The 21,989-nt window shown below is 43.7% G+C and overlaps 1 protein-coding gene across 1 annotated transcript in view; it reads right to left on the reverse strand.

Annotated features, from left to right (window-relative positions):
• The window catches only part of LOC131232365 (uncharacterized), a 52,956-nt gene that overhangs the window by 23,202 nt on the left and 7,765 nt on the right, over positions 1 to 21,989 (reverse strand). Inside the window, exon 3 of the mRNA XM_058228595.1 lies at positions 4,780 to 4,950. Coding sequence (XP_058084578.1) covers positions 4,780 to 4,950 — 171 coding nt within the window. The remainder of the gene's footprint in view (positions 1 to 4,779; positions 4,951 to 21,989) is intronic.

Here is a 21,989-nt window from a genome sequence, read left to right on the forward strand (position 1 = left end):
TAAAAATGCTGCCCAAGAGAGCAATAACCCTCTATCCATGGATGCCCTCCAACAAGCCAAATATAGGCTTTCCACGCCGAACTTTGTGAAGAGATATTCTGGAAACAAAAGGCTAAAAATCAATGGCTCAAGATGGGTGACCGGAACACCAAATTCTTCTACTCCATCTCCTCAGACTGTGCTAGAAGAGCTAACATTTCCAGCATCCAATTAGAAGATGAAACAGTCCTATCAGACCATCAGGCCATCAAACAGGCCGCCGTGGACTTCTTCGAATCCCTCCACCAAGTTGGGCCATCTTTTCCATTTGATTCCTTAATGGAGGTAATTCCTCGTACAGTTTCTAATGAAGATAATAATCTTCTCCTGCGTGAGCCTTCGATGGAGGAAGTCTAAGCAGCAGCTCAAGCTATCCCGGCTGATAGTGCCCCTGGCCCAGATGGCTTCTCAGGGGCCTTCTTTCACAATTGTTGGGACATAGTGGGGATGGACATCCTTGAAGCTATTTGCACTTTCTTCCATGGCAGTCCCCTCCCCAAGGCCTTCTCCTCAACTCTCATTTGTTTGATTCCAAAATCTCCTGCCCCTAAGCATTTTTCTGATTTCCGTCTTATCAGTTTATGTATGTGTATATATAAGATTTTTACTAAAGTGATTGCTAACAGGCTTGAGAGTGTGCTTCCACATATTATTTCTCCTAAACAGGGTGCTTTCGTTAAAGGCAGATCTATTGTGAAAAATTATGCGCTAGCCCAGGAGATATTTCAGGATATTGAAAGGAAAGTTAAGGGCGGAAACATCCTCATCAAGCTTGATATGGAGAAAACTTACGACAGGTTGGATTGGGCCTTCCTCAAAGTGATTTTGGGAAAATTCAGTTTTAGCTCTCCCTAGATTGATCTGGTCGAGAAGTGCTGGAACAACTCATGGTTTTCCATCCTCATCAATGGGGAACCTGCAGGCTTCTTCAAATCCTCTCGCGGTCTTCACCAAGGGGACCCGATCTCTCCAGCCCTCTTTATTATCGCAACAGAAGCCTTAGGGCATGGATATAAGACACTTGATCTCTTCAGGGACATGTCATCCATTCAAGACCTCTAGAAAAAGTCCCTCAGTCACTCATCTTCAGTTTGCTAACGACACTGTTCTTCTGGCCAACGATTCCTCCAACTCGCTTCGTAGGATTGCTGACTTCCTCTCCTTGTTCTAATGTGCTTCGGGCCTGAAAATCAACGCGCAGAAGTCGGTTTTCCTGGTTTCGGCTAGCAGACCTGTGGCTCGAGCTCGCTCCATCAACCACATCCTTGGTTTTACTTTGGGTTCCTCCCCCTTCACATATTTGGGAGTCCCCATCTTCAAAGGGAGAGCACGAAAAATCTACTTCTAGTGCATCATTGAAAAATTTTCCACCAGAATTACTGGTTGGAAATCCTGGATTTTATCACAAGCGGGCCGTCTCACCCTTATCAATCATGTCCTAACCAGTATTCTTATCTACTCCATGGTTGTAACTGATGTTCCGCTAAACATCCATGGGGAGCTTCAGAAATTGATGGTCGATTTCTTCTAAGGCTGGGATGGCCCTCGCAAATGCTGTCACTGGATTAATTGACAAAAAATTTCTTCTCCTAAGGCTGAAGGCGGGCTGGGAGTGAAAGATCCCAAGTCCATCATACAGGCCCTTCATGCAAATATGGCATGGACATTTCTTTGCAGGAAATTAGGTAGCTGCTAGGCAGACTTCATGCACAACAAGTATAGTGTGGCTGTGACGGATTAGGGGACAACTAGCAGGCTGTCCACAGCATCCCCTATATGGAGGAAAATTAGTCACCTCCTCCCCTTCATAGAGGCTAATTCCCGCTGGTTAGTTGGGACCGGCAACTGTCTCTTTTGGGAGGATGGCTAGTCTGGCTTCGGGCCACTGAAAGAGTGAGCTTTTCAGCCCCCTCCCCCGCAACTGTTGCAAGTGCACGATTAGTTAGGCCCTGAGGGCTGGCACGATCAGGCCTTGGCCCAGGTCTTTCTCCCTCAGTTAATTATTGATCACATTATCGAAGAAGGCCTTTGTACCTCCCCTTCACTGGATTGCAAAGTCTGGTCGTTGTCTTCTTCAGGTGAATTTTCCATTAAATCTACTTGGAGTGCGGCCCATCCAAGGGGATCTAATGCAACCAGATCGAAGTGGGTTTGGCACCCAAATTTCCCCTCAAATTCTCTGTTTTGACTTAGAAAATCTTTATGAAGGCGATCTCAGTTGATGACAGGCTCTAGGCAAAAGGGATTCCCCTTGCTTCCATGTGCATATGTTGCCGCTCCCAAAGCCCTTTTTTAGAATCCATCGATCATGTCTTCTCTTTAGGTGAGCTTGCAGATAAAGTTTGGGAGTTATTTGGGTCCTGTTTTGATGTTCCTTCCCGTAACGGTGGATCTGCGATTGGGCGTGCTACCGGGTGGTGGAATGCGGCTTCTACTTTGAACTCTTTCCTTGCCCTTAGAGGGTTGACCCCGTCGATCATTCTTTGGAAACTGTGGCTAGCTAGGAACACATCCTGCATGGATGGGGCAGTGGTTGCGCCTCAAAAAGTCATTTCCAGAGTGTTTTTTTGGATGAGGAAAATGGCGGCCCTCTTTCCTCCTTCGGCCATGGCTCGACGCACCCCTTGTTCCTTCGCCTTGGACTGTTTGGGGATCCCTAGGAACGTGTCCTTTCTAAAACAAGCCCTCCTAGTCACATGGGTCCCCCCTAATGTCGTATTAAGATCAATGTTGATGGATTGGCCCTAGGTAACTCGGGCAGTTCTGGAGGTGGTGGGGTGGCTAGAGGGTGTGACGGGGCATTCCTCTTCGCTTTCTCTTCTGGTTATGGGTTTGGTTCTAATGGGAGGGCTGAAGTTAAAGCGATTTGGGAAGGGCTTTCTTTCTGCAAGGAGTTGGGCTTCTCCAAAGTAGATTTGGCTAGTGACTCTGAGGCTCTGGTGGCAGCCCTGAACAATCAGAATTCCTCATCCTGGGGCCTGTGGTATTGGTGGGTCAGGATTAGAAACCTCAAAAGCTCCATGGACATTTCTGTTTCGTACTCCCCTAGGGAAGCTAATGCGGTGGCTAATGGGCTCGCTAAGAGGGGTACTAGTAGCCAATCTCACCACCTCTTCCGTCGCTTAGCTGATCTTCCTCTTGTTATTAGAGGGCTTCTCATTTTGGACAAAGTAAGTTTAGGCTATTTGCATGAGCTGCAAGGGGCCCTGTTGCCCTGTTTCTCCTTGGGCCTGCTCCTCATTTTTTGCCAGCAGGCCCCCTCCCAGTTGTACTGCTCCTTTTGGATATATATACAATGGAGAATTTTGAATATATATATTGGGTGTCATTACGATGACATCGAGGGTCATGTTTGAAGCCATTGAAGAATTTCATATTTTGTCTTTGGATAGTTTTGATGTTATATCAATAACATCGAAATGGGTTCCATTGGAGCCCCTTATCCACCCAAACCATGCCCGAGAAAGTGCGAGCCTAGGTTCAGAGCTGCAGGCGCGAGACAATAGAAGGGTTTTACCTTGGTACTCTGGCAGAGGGAAATGGATAAAACGCATGCAGGTGCATGAAATTAATCACAGAATTGTCAAAATTATGGCTCCCTGGTTAAATTAGAACCAAAAGTTCGCTTATTTGATATTCAGACTATTAGATTGGTGGACAGTCATTGGACGGCTAGAAATTAAAAATACCAACGGTCCTATTTCACCGAACAAATCTCCACCTTTCAGAGGACAGGATTGTTCAGACAATACGATTTCGGACTGTGCCTTGGAGACAGTGGGACCCCAATTTGGCCAGTTTGATACGAGGAAATATATGGCCCGTGTACAATTTCTGATTGGTGAGTATCAAGCAACATATATCTCAATATCATATGTAATGATTATTTATTCATGTGAGTGTGCGGTGATATCACTTACATTTTACTACAATAATGACTTTGTTACCTTGTTCGTTTCACGGGAAAATTACAGTAAAAATGGTAGTTTTATAATCCAAAAATGTAATGATTACAATTTACTTTTCATACTTTATTAGTGTATTTAACTCTCAGTTTACAAATCATAATTCTTGATTAAACCCTTGAAAATAGTAATGATAACTTATTTACTTTGCATTCTATAAAAGATTGGAAAACCATACCAGCCGTAAATGGAAATCAGATTGCGTGCTTAGTAATTCAGTGTATAAGAAATCCAACCCTTTCAACAAATTAACAAAACTATAAGGAAAGCTTCATGCAAAAATCAGCCCTATTCATTCAGCAATTGGATCCACTTATGTTTTGCTATTTATCAATGTATACACACTGTTTTCTAAAGTATCGTTGGGTTAATGAGCGGATATGGCTGATATTTGCACAAATCGTTCCTCACGGTGGGACTAGCCTATTGAACGAGTTGGATTTATAGTGATCTTAACAAGTTGAACTTAATCCTGCAGAATGTTATCCAGCACTGTTCGGAATTTTGATGATAAGTAAGCCCAGTGATCCAAACAGTAGATACTGTCACACCACTGTGGATGGTCCACCTAAAAAGAATCCCCAGATGGAAGAATCCTAGCCTTTAGTAAGTGAAGACCAGTTCATGACACTCAACCAAAGTTAAAGGCAAAATATGATTCATATAAGATCTACCAATCCGGGTTATCTTGGTGGGCCCATCATATCAACCGTTTGGATCACAGAACCCTATGATCGAGAAAGATAGTGAGTATACTTAAACATTCAACCTCTACCTCCGAAATAAAATAACCTAGGCGCCACCGCCAACAGTTCCTTGCTAACCCTGAACAAGTCCAGGCAGACACTGTAGTTCTCAGGCAGTTTCCGCTGTTGGCTTTTAGATTCTTCTTTTGAGTCGCTTTGGATATGGTTAGATGACTCTTTGAGAGGCTCAACTACAATATCTACCCAAAAAAAAAATCAGTAAAGTAATGAGACTGCAGTTAAAATATTACTACAATAGAAATGAAAACAATCGGATCTTCCCATCATTGAATTCTCTCTGAACATGGGGCCGTCTGACATGATTCCTGTCTTATCTTTGTGGCCGTGCAAAGCATTTAGTTATGCCCACTTGTACAATTTAAAAACTTTTCTCTTTTCTTTTTCTTCTTAAAAAAGTACTAAAATATTAAAAGTAAGAATGACAACGTTTGCCATACCTTACATTTAGATGAGATTTCCATTCTATCAATTATATCCAGTAGTCTGGATTTTCAACCATATGAAACCCAGAGTTGCCTTTGACAATTTAGATTTTCAATAATTAAATTTTTAAAAAAAAATTAAAAAGTTATTAAAAAATAATTTAAAAAAAAAAAATTTTAAAAAAGACTTCCTAAAGAAAAAGAGAGTGCAGTTTTAATAATTAGAGATGTGTGAAAATCTCTAAATTTTGTAATTCACCTTTTTGAAAGGAACAAAAGGAGTCATTTTTTATTTTTATTTTAATTCTAGATGGATTTGAAATCCACCCATGTCTAGTGTGACTTGGTTTAAAAATCCTAGCTACCCAAAATCCATGTTGCCAGGGGCTTGTTTGGATATAACTAGATAAGTAACTTATTTTTATGGATGACAGCAGTTAAGTTATTTGTTCTAAATAAATAAGTTCAGTTATCAAATAATCATCAGTTACTTAAAATTACATAAATATTTCAGTTATTTTCTTTTTTTGGTTTTCTAATCTTCTTCTTTTTTGAGCTTTTAGCTGAAAATGGCTGAACATGGCCTTTACTCGTCCTCATTGAATTACCCATCAACTTGGGTGTGTACTAACAAGCTAACCCCAAAAAAAAATAATAATAATAAATTACCCCTCAACTTGTCCTCGTTGAAAAAACCCTCAGGTCCGATGTATCCCCATCCGTTAAAATATAAAAAGCATAGGATACCGTGGCAGCATTATCATATGCGGTACAGCCAGCATGTCACGTGTCATATACAGAACTCAATCCAGCCATTGAAAAGGTAATATCTATTACACAAGAAATGGACGATACAGAACGTCTATGACTTCTCTTTTATTGGCATTATACCCGTCTGTTTGAGGATAGATTACAACCGTTCGTTACTCTTCTCTCCCTAAAATATCCGATTCATTCATCTGGTGGCCCACCTGTACGAGATCCTTCACAATCAAGTGGGCGATTCTTGTATGGCATGGACGATTAAAATAACGGACCAATGATCCAAATTCAACCATATGGCCCACCCAATGACCAGAGCTTCCGTTTTCAAAGCCTTTTTCCCATCCAAGCATATCCTAATTTACCGTGATCCTACAATCCCTCTTTGATTTTTCTAGTAAATGATCGTGAGTCACCCAAGAGGTGGTCCACGAATGGACGGTCTGATTTGTCCAGTTGCATATTCGTCCTCTGTGGCACAATTTACTAAATTGGTACCCGACGAACACCATTCCAAAACCTAGTTTAGATCTTATCTCACAGACATGTTCCACATTGGCACACGTACTGTGATGTGGAATGAGGCCATGCTTTGCGGCTCAAAAAGCTGATGGTGGCTGGCTCTTGAATTGGATGGGAAATTATCAATGGCCCACAAAAGGAAAATTGTCGGCTGCGGCATATTCCGCAGATATGAGAAAGATCTCAACCGCTCATTTATGTTGATCCGTAGTTAAAGAGCAATTGAGCAAAAAATCAGATTATGTGGACGATCCTAACCCTTCAACCGGTTGACAGATTTTAGTGAGATCTTATTTTTATCGACAAGAGCCACGCAAACCCCAGCCATTGGGTCAACTACTTTTCTAAAACCACGCCTCCCTCTTATTTCTTTTCATATAGAATGAGAGATGGTAGGGGTGTTGCCAGAGCTTTACTCACCAGCACGCCCTCTCCATATATATATATATATATATATATATAAGCCAGGCAAACCCAACCATTGGGTCAAGTACATTTCTAGAACCACGCCTCCCTCTCATTTCTTTTCATACAGAAAGAGAGATGGTAATGGTGTTGCCAGAGCTTTACTCACCAGCAACGCCCTCTCTCTCTCTCTCTCTCTCTATATATATATAGACACACACATTTGTTTGTCGGCCCCACCAAGTGCTTTTATATGTTTTAGGCATATCTTCGCATGATTTTAGATGGTATATCACACCTGAGTTCCATGTACGGCTAATTTTTGAGATATCCCATAATTTAAAGGGGATCCATCAAATGCATAGTGTTGATGATCAACACGCATCACGGTAGGGCTCACATAGCTAGACCTCCGCATAAAACCATTTCCGTCGACCTTATGGGAACTTCCCGTGAGGTCAAGTTGTGTGGGCCTACCGTGATGCGCTAACATCAACACCATCAGTCAGATTGAACATTCCATGGTGGGCCTCGAGTTTAAAAATCAAGTCAATCCATGACTTGTGTGGGCCACACCACATACAAAAGTTGAAAGGGGTAACCCTCCCATTAAAACATTTATAATCATTTGTTGGGCCCACCTAGATGTGGTTCACAATCCATCCCATTCATTATGTGTGTCCCACTTGGATGAGGGGTCAGACCACGTTTCAGACGCATACAAGTTTTAGGTGGGCCCCACCAAGTGCTTTTATATGTTTTAGGCATGTCTTCACATGATTTTAGATGATATGGCCCACTTAAGTTCCATAAACGGCTGATATTTGGTATATCACATAATTTAAAGGGGACTCATCAAATGCACGGTGCATGTTCGACACACATCACAGTGGGGTCCACACAACTCGACCTCATGGGAAGTTTCCATAAGGTCGACCACGTAGAACCATTTCCCTTATATATATATATATATATATATATATATATATATATATATATATATATATATATATATATATATATATATATATATTGATGCGGACAAATACTCGTGCGAACTTTTTTTAGAAGTCATCTACATGGTGAAAATTTAGAAGTCATCTACATGGTGAAAATCCAAAATCCGAATGGTCCACATGAAGCGCCACCTCATTTAACCACCCGGGCCTAATTTTTACTTTGATCCAAAATTTTGGTGGGCCATTAAAAATGAAAACAGTTTCCTCCCTTGATTTGCATTTCTCTTTGCTATGGCCCACCAAAATTTTAGATCAGCGTGAAAATTTGTCCCTTGGAGTTTCAGGGGATTCCGCATCACATGGACCATTCGGATTAGACGCCCATAACATGTGCGCAATGGTGCGCACATGCATAAGTGCGCAGGTGAGCAAGATTTTATATATATATATATATATATATATATATATATATATATATATATATATATATATATATATATATATATCACAGATTTGAAATTTTCTTTCAGAAGTTACTTATCTATACATTATTACTAATATTATGGGTGAAAGTGGTGTGACCACTCATGCAGTCAACTCGGACTCACAAACACACGCTTCCTAATCCAAGATAGGAAGAAAGTACCAGGGTTGATCATGACCAAAGGGCTTCTGAACAATCCTATCTTAGATCGAACTGAAGGATAACGAGCGACAACATCCCGAGCTAAAGCCACAACACCGTATATCTCCAAGTTCATACTGAGCATGCTGGACTCCCGAGGAACGCCCAGATTTATCCAATATGCTCGATCGATCGAGGGCCCAACTTGGCTAATTCTCGACGGGCGACCAGGAGACCAAACAGTTTGACGAGATCAGGGGAATGGTCATCCAGGATGACGAACCTCACCAAGGAGATGAGCCTGCCCCCTGTGCTTAAGCACGGACGGACTAAGGAATTGGTCAGTCGACCAGCAACGATCAATGCGGAAGACCACCTTGAGATGACCATGGAGGTCGGCTCAGCCCAACTCAGCCTCGACCATCCGTCACATGATATTAGGGCCGACCACTTCAACACTTATCACCCCCATGACTTTGGCGTAACAGTTCATGAGAAATATATGCAATGATTGCGCCTATGATCGAGAACCGTTTTTAATCTACACGACTTGACCCAAATTCCTATCCTAACTTTGGCATCGGAGGGTCCCCTGCCATATTCAAGGTCTCCTTTGTCTTCTTTGTGTGTAGATATTCGAGTCTAGTGGTTCGGCGAAAGGGTGAACCAGATTTCTGCATCAACATTTTGGCGTCGTCTGTGGGAATAGACATTAGAGCCATTTCCAACTCTCAGAGAGGAGTACAATGGTAAAGGGAAGAAAAAAGGCCCTCGCCACGATTCCTGCAGCTGACCCTGTACCAGTAGACCAGCCTAGGGAACATTGGGACTCTTCTTCATAGTTCTAGGTTGAGTCAGCTCCCGTGGGCCCGGCTCAGCGATCTCGAAACCAAGGAGGCTGCCTTCTCTCCCAAGACCACTAGGTTGAAATGTTGGCTAGCAACATTGGCCAGATAAAGCAGATGTTAGAGAGGCTAATCCCTCCCCCCGTCCAAGCCTCCACTATGTGAACCGTTGCTGAAGCCGCCCAACCGTCTCAAGCACCAGTGGGGTCTTGGAGAGACCAGCAACCAGAACATGCACCCTCCCACGCCTCTAGAACAGCCCCGCTAGCTGCATCTGACCTGCGTCACGCATTGGAGGAGAGGAGGCACGAAAAAGCCCCAGTGGTGGGCCCCACCCCTGAGGCTATAGCCAAAAATAGGGGCCCATGAGAGGCTCAGCTCGAAGAACTACTGGATCAGATCAGCAACATGCACCGGGCCTATCGAGCATTGGCCCCAACCCCAATAGAAGCGATGCTAGAAGAGACCGAGCCGCCATTCACAAACAACATCATGAAATCCCCTCTTCCTCCAAGGCTCCAGATGTCGTCGATTCCCCCCTATTCGGGGTCAGGAGACCCTGCTGAGCACTTGGAATCCTTCAGGGCATGATTGGAGCTCCAATCAGCATCGAAACTCATCATGTGTCGTGCCTTCGCCCTCACCTTGATAAGGGCAGCATGGAGATGGTATCGACAACTGAAACTGAGATTCATCCCTTCCTTTTCTGACCTTAACAAGGCCTTTCTTACTTAGTTCATCATCGGGAAGGACCATAGAAAGTCGTCCACCCACCTACTCTCCGTAAAACAAAAGGAAGGCGAGCCATTGAAAGATTACATTACGCACTTCAATGAAGAAGCAGTCCAGGTGGATGATTACTCCGATAAGATTTCCCTGATGTAAGACCCGTATCCTAGTCCGTACTGTTCCGTCAATTCCCGCTATCATTCCCGTTGAATTTCGGCAACCTGCGACCTATAATCAACGTTTGCGAGCTATTCTAGGTCATATCCTGTAGATTTGAGTCAGCTTAACCCGAGACCCATACCATTACGATCGCACTGTCGTCGCGGTTTCAACGTCGCATCTTGTGCACCAATCCGATGCTTAGATCATAAGATGTGAACCGTGCATTATAATGGCTATGGACTGCATATTGCAGGACCCATCCATCCCATGTGGCACCAATCTCTAGGTAATCATGAGGGTGATGGATGACATCACCCTAGCTATAGTCACCCTACCCTAGCCTTAGCCACCCTACCCTAGCTATAGCCACCCTGCCGTAGCCTTAGCCACCCTACCTTAGCTATAGCCACCCTACCCCCCTAGCCTTCTTACAAGCATTTATTGCTAGCCACCCTCTCTTACAAGTAATCATAACCTACCTAAGCTCTCTCTCTCTCTTTACAACTCTCTCTCTCTCTCTCATTTTTCAAACCCACATTCCCAAGCAAGGAAAACCCCACGTCCAAGCCTTCCCATGGAGAGAAAAAATGTAATTTTTGTGGCCCACTTCCCATCCCAAAGATCCTTCATCCAAGCCATCCACTTCTCATCTCCCTCCATCAAAGTGAAGCACAAGGAAATCGGCTTTCCAACGGACCAAGAAGATCGACGGTGGGTGCTTATTAGGATAGATTTTCATGTTTTGATGATGGGCCAAGTGAGGCCTACCGATTGATGGTGTGGATCTCACTTTGGACCCTAGGTGTGGCCGATGGCCCACCTTGATGCTCATGATCATTCCATGATGGGGCCATTCTCCATGGACCCCATCATGATGTTTATTTTCCTTACATAAAAAGAGGTCATCTAGACCTTACATTTGGTGGAGAAAGGATCTCCACCGTTGATTTTTGTTTTAGTGGGCCCATATGTATTGGGACCCACTTGATGTATGATTAAATGTAAAGGAGGGCCCATAGTGTCGGGGTCCCTCCATCACACGTGTCCTTCTTTCTCTCTCCCTCTCTTTTTATTTATTTATTTTTATGTGTGATGATGTGGCCTTATGACCCACCCAGATCGACCCCACGATGAGGCATGCATTTTATCCAAGTGATCCATAAGTGGGAGCCCACTTTATATGTGTAGCCATGTGGTGGCCCACCTAAGCAGGGCCCACCTTAACTTTATTTGAATGCCCAAACAAAAAAGAAAAGAAAAGAAGAAGAGAGTCCAGCATCTCTGGACATGAACTGGGAAGGCACAAATATTAGCTTTTTTTCAAAGCTTATTGGTGGGCCACTTGTGTGGACTCCACATTGATGCATGAGTTCAATCCATGCCATCCATCCTATTTACCAACTCATTTTAGGCGTTGAGCCGAAAAATGAAATCTATCCGATCTTTGGGTGGGCCAGAGCATGTAAAATAGTGGTTTCTACCGTTGAAAGTCACCCTGTCATTTTTTATGGGCCGAAAAACATCGGATATTGGACTCGTTGGAATGGTCTTGAGCCATAGAGAGAAATGGACAGGCTGAATTCAGTTGATGCGGGTCCCATACACGAAAAACCACAAAAAAACTCGGTTTCAAAAATATATATATATATATATATATATATATATATATAAAAAAATGTACAGGCAGCGCCTGCTGCTGCTGGCTGGCGGGAGGACGAGAGCAGACCCACGACCCTAGCCGTGGGCCCCACCCTGATGTATATTTGCCATCCAACCCGTTCATATGGTGGGCCACCTCCATCAGTGGGCCCCCTCCAAATTTCAGCCACATCCAAGACTCAGGTGGCCCACATCAGAGGAAACAGTGGGGTTGAACTGTTTGCCATTGAAACCCATTTTTGGGTCCACAGGAGTTTTGGATCAAGATGAAATTTGTTTTCCCCTTTCATTCAGGGTCGTGTGACCTTACCAACGATTTAGATTGCAAATAAACATTATGGTGGGCCCCACATGGGACCCACAATGGTGTTAGTATTTCATTCACACCGTCCACTGGCCGTGGACGGTGAAGCCACCGTGACTTATGTGTTATATCTGCACCGTCCACACTGGACGATGGGATCCACCCCACGTGTGGGGCCGGCGGTGTGTGTGGGTGTGTGTGTGTGTGTATATATATATATATATATTATATATAATATTGTATATATATATATTATATATTATATTATATATAATATACATGATGGTGGGCCTTCATGTGGACCCCCACCATGATGCTTGTGTTGCATCCAAATTGTCTAACCATTTTGAAAGCTTAACCTATAGTCCAAGTGGACCCCACCTTGGTATATATATATAAGGCCATAGGATTAGGCGTATCTTGATGTATTATGGCCCGTTGTTGGGGCCCACTTGAGTATAGATATGGGGCCCAATTGGTGTGGCCCATCTAATGTACATAAAGCCCATGTGATTAGGGCCATTTTGATGTATTCTAAAGCCCATGGGTTATGACCCATTGCAATGTACATAAGGCCGTTGGTGAGGCCTATTAATGCGATACAGCCCATTTAATGTATCTAAGGCTCGTGGGTCGAGGTCAATGGGTTGTCCTTAGGGTCCATTGCAATGCGTGATTTCTCTATGGTTTGTGGCAGGTTATACCTTGGGAGCAATGTTGGTTTGACGTCCACATTACAAGTATAATGCTAGTTAAATGTCCGCATTACGACTCTCCCTAAGGCCCATTAATAGGCCGTACTTGTCGTGTGTAGCCCGTTTAGGCTCATCTGCATTGTAAGGATAATTCACCACTTTGTAACATGATTAGTATATCTCCATGACTCATGCCCATACGCATCATATGTATGCTCAATGTGAGGAATGTTTAATCATGGCATAAGCCGTTGGGCTGAGACATTTACGGGATTCCTTATGAGACGGAGTGCCCCACATGAGCGCGTGGTACGTGCGAGATTGCTATATGACTGATGGTTTGACTCATGCATTTTGCATTGTATATCGTGATTCACTGCACGCCCTAGCGACATCAGGGCCGTGGCCTCCACAGACACATCGTGGATGGTTGTATCGGATACCGAAAATATTGGTTCTAGTATTGTGGGCACTTAGGATGTCCTTGGGTGAAAGTCTCAGAACCTTTTTGGTACCAGGAAATGCTCCAACGTCTAGACCGAATGGATACACAAGTGCCCAAGTGCCGAATACCAGTAGGCCTCGTCTCCCACTGTGTCGTGGTCGGTTGGAAGGGGGTGTGGCCTTATCCGCCCGAGTGAGAGGGCTATAAGCTAGGCTGAGTTTGACCAGCTCATAAATGAGTCTGCTATCGACGAGTCGGGTAGGTATTGGCAGACTACTGGTCAGGCGGATAGTGTGGTCTCTTCCACTTGCTTGACTGTGCAGCTAGGGAGGAGGCAGTCAGTGTGAGGTGTATTAGACCCCGGTGATATCCAGAGAGGAACTATACTGATATGTGTACTTGATGAGTACTAACACGCTTGCTTTGCATCTCGCATATGATATTTGGCTACATAGGCCACGCATCACATGGCCTTACTATGGCCGATAGCATTCATACCTTGCATTACATAGCTTTGGTACAGTTGATAGCATTTATGGACTTACCGCATATTTTTGCATTACTCTGATATTGCACACTTTGCGCTTGGCTTGCACACACACTTACACCCCCTCTAAGCTTTTGTAAGCTTATGCATGACCGTTGCGTGCAGGTGTCATTGGACAGTAGCAGCGTTGAGGCAGGAGCGCGCATCTGATCATTTTGGAGTTTTTTTTATCACCTTGTATTTCCCTTTCCCCATTGTACTTAAAAGTTTTTGATATAATGGATATGTGGTGATGTTGTTTTGTGACTTGGTTATGCTTGTGGTTATGCTCTATTACAAAAAAAAATTATACTGAAAATCCTCCTTGTAGGATCCTAGGATCGGAATCTAGCATGCGAGTGCCGGGATCCGAAAATGGGGTACTACGAAGGCTGTCGGCGCCGAATTCAGCGATAGAGAATTTCGTGAGCCTGTTTTCTGAATTTGGGGCATGACACCTAACCGCTATGATATCCAGCCTAAGAGAAGGGAAGTTCTTTTTCTCCGTTTGCAAACTCCCCCCCCCCCCCCCCCCAACCTTGCCTAGCCTTCTAAGCCGAGCCCAAAAGTACTATAACACTGGGGAGCTTTTCAGCTCCAGGAAAGGCTCGAGCAAGGATAAGAAGCGAAGGTAAGAAGTAAATCCTTGCGCATCGGACAACAAGAGGAGAAAGGACAATGACTCGACCAAAGGATCACATCCGAGCAGATGACCTGAAAGTCGATTTAGCTCCCACACTCCTCTCAATACCACGCCTAAACAGGTCCTCATGGAGGTCTGGGACAAGCGACTCTTGAAATGGCCAAATAAAATGAAGCCCAACATCAACAGGCGCGACAGCGGAAGTACTTTCACTTCCATCATGACCAGTACTTTCACTTCCATCATGACCACTCCCAGTCCATCAGTGAGTGCTTCGATCTCAAGGAGGAGATTGAAGCTCTGATTCACAATGGATATTTACGCGAATACCTTGATAGGAGAGGGGAGTAAGCAGATCGAAAATATGAGCTGTCGAGCAGCGGGATCACTAACGAGCCTACAAGAGAAATCCGACCATCTTTAGTGGGCCTGCGGGAGGCGGGGATTCAAACCGAGCTCGAAAGGCCCATGCTCAAAGTATCAGTTCGAACCATTACATCCATCTCACCTGGAGACCAACCAAGGAGCAATGGATGCACCCCTACGAACTGACATTTGCCGAGGAGAACGCCACGAAATCTAACACCCGCACGATGTCGCCTTGGTCATAGCCGTGGCCATAGCCAATCGTAAGGTATATCGCATTCTTGTGGACACAGGCAACTCGGTTGACATACTCTTTGCCGAGGCGTTCAACAAAATGGGAATCGACAAGTCATGGCTCCAACCTGTCAGGACTCCACTACTTGCGTTTGTGGGAGACGAGGTCATTTCCAAAGGGTCTATCCAACTCCCGGTCACTGATGGAGAAGGACAGAACCAAACCTCAACAATGATCAACTTCTTGGTGGTCGATTGTCCCTCTACCTACAACTCCATCATCAGACGACCTTCACTCAATTCCATGAAAGTCATGATGTCTACTTACCACCTCATGATGATGTTCCCCATCGATCATGGGGTCGGCCAGATCCAAAGGGACCAACACGAAGCTCATCAATGCTACTCCACCGCTCTGAAAGCGGGAACCCCAATCAATGTCACTTCCATCGACCCCAGAGAAGAATCACTCGAAAAGGGATCTCCAATGGAAGATCTCTTAGTTATTCCCCTCGACGAATCTGACCCGACCCGAGCTATTCAAGTCGGCTAAATACTGACTCCTGATCTACAAAGCCAAGTAATGGACTCCTTCGGCGCCATGCCGATGTGTTTACCTGGTCTCATTAAGATATGCCCAGCATCAATCCTAAGGTGATTGTCTACAAATTGAATTTGGAACCTGACCACAAACCAGTAAGACAGAAGAGACGAGCTTTCGAACCAGAGAGGTACACTGTTATTGAAGAAGAGGTTAGCAAACTCTTAGATGTAGGATTCATCGAGAAAATCTATTACCCAGATTGGATCGCCAATATCATCTTTATGAGAAAATCCAAAGAGAAGTGGCGGATTTTTGTTAATTACACTGACATGAACAAAGCCTGCCCTAATGATAGCACAGAAGGGCATAAACTCCTAAGCTTCATAGATGCACACTCGGGCTATAATCAAATAGCCATGCACCAGCATGACAAGTAGAAGATGACCTTAGTCACTAACAAAGGGCTCTACTACTAAAGGTCATGCCCTTCGAGCTAAAGAACGATGGGGTAACATATCAGCGACTTGTGAATAAAATGTTCGCTCGGCATGGGCGCTTTATGGAGGTTTATGTCAATGACATACTTATGAAAAGCGTCAGGGCGGCCGACCACGTCATGACCTTGAGGAGATGTTCTCAATTTTACGACAATATCGAATGAAATTAAACCCAACCAAGTGTGCATTCGGGGTCAGCTCGGGTAAATTTCTCAAATTCCTGGTCAACAAGAGAGGGATCGAAGTGAATCCTGTAAGTGCTTATACTCAAGCACAATCAAGTTTGTCCAATTTTGTAGTCCTGAAAGGATCACAAGCTCTCATGAAGATACTCTTCGACAACTCATGAAGATATGTTATCGACTAAATCAAGCGTCTCAGGGAAGACTGTACATCTCAAGGCATGAAAGTACATGGTTCGAAGATCGGAACACTCTAGATGAGTCAACCATCAAGTGGTATAACATTAGATTGACCTTAAGTTCTATGTATTTTTCATATCATTTTAATTATCATTTTTTATGTTAAAATACACTCATGTTAGGCCAGCCCGACATCTAGTTCGGCCAGCCTAACTGCCTTCGGCTAACTCTACATGATTCGGACAAGTTTACAGATTAAATAAAATTTTTCGTGGTATGTTCAGCCAGCCCGAATATGTTCGATCAAGTTTTCAGTAATGCAAGATTTCAGATTTCAGAGAAATTGGGCTAGCCGAATTTTTGAATGATCTTATCCCACGAAATCTGAAGATCCGTTGGAACGCAATCATTGAAATTCGGCTAGCCGAACCTAAAATCAGGCTAGTTGAATTTTCAATTCCTTTGGCTATAAATAAAGGTCTTCTCTCATTCATTCCTCCAACGAAAATCAGTGAGAAAATCTTTCTACTCAAGAGAGAAAGTTAGGCTCCTCTTAAGCTATTGAGTGGTAATTTTAATCTTTTATTTAAGTTTATTTTATTCTCTTTCTCAAGTTGCTTTAACTATTTTTAATAGAGTGATAGAAACTCTACTTAAGATTTAGAGAACAGAATCTTCAGCACCTAGGGTTTTTGTTTTATCGAATACTCAATAGATCCATATATTCTTTTGAGTTGAACTCATACACAGCTTCATCAATATCTTAAGAAGAAGGTCGTTGCAACCAACGTACAATCAGGTCTTCGACTCGCCAATTGAAGATAAGTATTGCATTTACTTTATTTCATTTTGGATTTTTCTAAGATAGCCTAAAAATCTCAGTGGGTTTGTTTATGGCGATCCCATGAAAATCATAAAGTGGGTTTTATCGTGATAACCCATGAAAATCACAAGAATTGTATCAGGTTGTTAAGGTGACCCTGGAAAAATCTTGAAATAGTAAAAGCCAAAATTGTGAGAGCAGTAATTTTGAGAGTGGAGTAGGTGTGGGTTTAAGCACCAAACCACTATAATTCCTTTATGCATTGTGGTGAATGTTTTTAGTATTTATATATTTGTCTAGTGATTAATTTTCTTTTTCTAAGTTTGATATTTTGATTTTAAAGATGTCGTGAAATAAGGTTGTCCTGCCTAAATCTTTTAGGTGAAGGTTGTCCTATGAACTATTTGATATCAAGAATTCAATACTCTAAGTAATTGAGTATTATTATTTTATTATTCCACATTATATCGAAATATTTGACATAGTCCTATTCACACCCTCCCCCCCCCCCCCCCAGAACATCAGAGCCTTGTTGAAGATGAGCTCACCTCAAACTGTCAAAGAAATCCAATGCCTCACTAAAAGAGTTATCGCCCTAAACCGCTTTGTGTCTAGAGCAACCGATAAATGCCTCCCCTTCTTCCACAAACTAAAGGGTAATAAGAAGGCAGGGTGGACCGGAGATTGTGAGCAAGCATTCTAACAGCTAAAGCAATACCTAGAGTGACTCCCATTGCTCTCAAAGCCAAAACATGGAGAACCCTTGCTGATATACTTGGTAGTCTTGGCAACAACAACCATTTCAACCATCATCCAAGAATCCAAAGGAAAGTAACTTCCTATGTATTACGTCAGTAAAGCCTTGGTCCCGACTGAGACCAAATATTCGAGCTTAGAAAAACTCGCCTTGGCTCTGATAATCTCATCTCAACGTCTTCGCCCATACTTCCAAGCCCACACAATAGTGGTCGCGACTGATCAACCTCTCTGCCAAGTGCTCAAGGCCTGAGGTGTTGGGAAGACTCACGAAATGGGCGATCAAGTCAGTGAATTTGACATCAAATATCAACTGAGGAATGCCATCAAGGGTCAGGTGGTGGTTGAATTCATCGTCGAGTTCACTGATTGCAAAGAACAAGTTGCTTTGGACGAACTAAATGGAAGTGTCCACCCCACAACCGACCCAATGGACAAGTCTAATCAGCCAATCGACATGGACCAGTTGGTCACAACATTAAGTTATCCGAAGCTAAAATAACTGGTCAAAGATGCCCAAACACCTGAAGCCAACAACCCCACCTGGACACTATACATCAACGGGTCTTCCAACTCCAAGCGCGGCGGAGCTAACATCGTCCTCATAACCCCCAACCTGACTTTTGTCCAGTATACTCCGGGGTTTGGGCTTCGCGCATCTAACAATGTCGTGGAATACGAAGCGTTGCTAATAAGACTCATGTTAGTAGCAACTACGGGGACTCATGTCCTAGAGGTCTACTATGACTCCCAACTCGTCGTCAATTAGGCTGCCAACGAATACCAAGCCAAGGAGAAGCGGATGGTCACATATTTATAAAAATCTTGAGAGCTCATAAGAAAATTCTAGAGGTGCAACATTAGCTTAATCACGAGGTTAGAAAATTCAAAGGCAGACGCGTTGGCAAATTTGGCATTTGTGGATGAGGAGGACATCTCGAGGTCAATCTTGATCAAGCACTTGGCCGAGCCAAGCATCCATAAGCTCGACCCAGAAGCCACCCTACCCAGACATACAAGCCCAAGCTGGATGGACCTAATTATCGAATACCTCTGAGAAGGCAAGCTTCCTGACGACTGACTAGAAGCACGTAAACTTAGATCTAGGTCAGCTCGGTATACGATGGTAGGAGATATCTCATGCAAGAAAGGGTACTACTCTATGCCCTATCTCAAGTGTCTCTAACCTGAAGAGGCTAACTATGTACTAAAGGAAATTCATGAAGGGATATGTGGTAATCATTCTGGAGGCCGAGCTCTCACCACAAGGTCATCCAACAAGGGTGCTTCCAGCCGACCATTCAGAAAGACACAAAGCAGTATGCTTAAAGGTGCGATAAGGTCAGAGGGTCATGACTATCCTTCACCAGCACGCCGAGGAACTGACTCCGATGACCGGACCTTAGTTGTTCACCCAATGGGGGATCGACATCATCAACCTATTATCCACGGGTAAAGGTCAAACCTGATACGCGGTCGTGGCGGTCAACTACTTCACCAAGTGGGCCGAGGCCGAGCCTTTGGCTAAGATTACTGAGCAGAAAACCACCAACTTTATTTGGAAGAATATCATATATTGGTTCGAAATCCCGCATACGATCGTTTCGGATAATGAAAAATAATTTGATAACCACAAGTTCCAAAGTATGTGTCGGGAGCTCAGCATTCATAACGCCTAATTGTCAACTCGACACCCCCTAAGATAACGAGCAAGTGGAAGGAATCAATAAGATAATCAAGAACCACTTCAAGATCAGTCTCAAGAAGGAAAAAGTGCCTGGGCCTATAAGACTACTGCTCGGACATCCACTAGGAAAACTTCATTCTCTCTGGCCTTTAGAATGGAGGTCATCATCCCAGTCGAAATGGGACTCCCTATAGCACGTGTGAGATCCTATAATGAAGCCCAAAACGCCAAGCAGATGGCCATGAGCCTCGAACTTCTCGAAGTAACAAGAGAACAAGCCAAGCTTAGGACCCCGTCCCGGCAGTAGAAGGTCGTTCGGTCATACAACTCCAGAGTAAAAATTTGAAATTTCGACCATGAGATCTGGTCCTCTACAAGAAATTCCAGAGCAATAAGGAGCTTAGGTCGGGAGCTCTATGGCAAAACTCGGAAGGACCTTATCGAGTGACATGAACAGCTCGATTTGGCACCTATCAACTTGAGGGTTTATAAGAGCGACCTTTACCACACCCGTGGAATACCAAACACCTAAAGATCTACTACCCGTAAGCCGTTTAAACCACAGAGCAAGGGCAACCGGCCTATCGAGGTCAGGAACGATAGGAACACTTGTAAATCTACTGAAATTTTTACAATAAAGCCTCCTTGCCACTAGAAAATTTCATTTATTATCGTTAGCTACGCGGACTACCGAGGACCTCCTTCAATGTAAGGAGAACTATTTCAACGCTTAGAGACTCACCTCAAAGCATAATCTGTGGTTCGTAGCCATCCTTGAACCAATGCTCAGAGAGGGTAAAAGGGTGGCAACTGGTCTGAAATTCGATTTCCATTCTTCTCTCTCCAATGGAGAAGTGGGAGGGAAGATATGGGTGTTCTACAATAGCCCCCTCAGCTTATCAATGTTGTCTGCAACTAACCAAATGCTCTCTCACTGCATCTTTGCCAAATTTTCAGCTGTCTATAGTGTACACTAAATGTGTCAGGAGCTTAAGGAGGAAACTTTGGAAGGACATGGCTGTTTTGTCCAAATCGACTGCTGGTCCGTGCGCCTTGTGTGGCGACTTCAACGCGATGATTGAAGCTTCAGAGAGAAGAAGCAGCAGGAACTTCGATCAAGATAGCGCCGAAGATTTCGCTAAGGTGATCAACACAGCCGGGTTGATTGATGTGGGCTTTGCAGGTAAACGATTTACTTGGTGCAATAATTAGTCGGGTAATACGAGGTCTGGGCTAGGTTGGACAGGGTGATACTGAACGTGACTAGGTGAACACCTTACCGCGTTTTCATGTCGAGCACCTACCCCTAGCTTCCTCAGACTATGCACCCCTACTTCTTCAATTCCCAAATCAGTTCATCAGCTCCTCTACCAAGCCTTTCAAATTTCAGAGAATGTGAATGCAACACGAGTCATTTTTGTAGGTAGTTAAAGATGCTTGGGAGGGTGAGAACTCTCCGTAGTCATTGCTGAACGTTCAATTGAAGCTTAAGAAGGTTAAATCAGCCCTAAAATTTTGGAATAAGTAGATTTTTGTGACATTATCAAGCAAGTGAAGCAGGCAGAGAAAGAACTGGAGGAGATTGATATTAGATTGCAACAAGTTTCAGGCGTGTCAGGAGAAAATATTAGTATTCAGCAAGAATATGTCATGGCGAGACAGAATCTGTCCAAGGTTGAACTCATGACCGAGATCTTTCAGAAATAAAAGTCTAGGAATAACTGGCTTGCTGAGGGTGATACGAACACTAAGTTCTTTCATGTCTTAGCTAAATATAATCAGAGAAGGAATGAAATCAGGGCTATTGAGTTAGAATCTGGAGTCCATCTCGTTGAGCCTGCCGGAATCAAATCTGAAGCGGTTAGGTACTTTCATGACATTTTCAAGGCTGAAGAACGGTCTTCATCTCTCTTCTTGCAGTCCCTTCTAGCAGTTATCCCTCAGATCATCTCTTCTTTAGATAATGCAGCTGATGGCCCCCCCTTCCCAGCAGGAGGTGCATCAAGCAGTTCTTTGCCTCCCTATTGACGGTGCTGCAGGCCTTGACGGTTTCTCAGGTGCATTTTTCGTGGGATGTTGGAATATCTTAGGTCAGGACCTTCATAAGGCAGCAGTGCACCTCTTTGAGGGCGAGAAAATTTCTAAGGTAATTATTATGTCTCTGATATGTCTAATCTCAAAATCCCTGGTCCCAAAGAGGCTCACCGATTTTCGGCCCATCAGTTTATGTAATTGTTTGTACAAAA

The sequence above is a fragment of the Magnolia sinica genome, chromosome 18 (assembly GCF_029962835.1).
Source record: "Magnolia sinica isolate HGM2019 chromosome 18, MsV1, whole genome shotgun sequence".
Classification (NCBI taxonomy): Eukaryota; Viridiplantae; Streptophyta; class Magnoliopsida; order Magnoliales; family Magnoliaceae; genus Magnolia; species Magnolia sinica.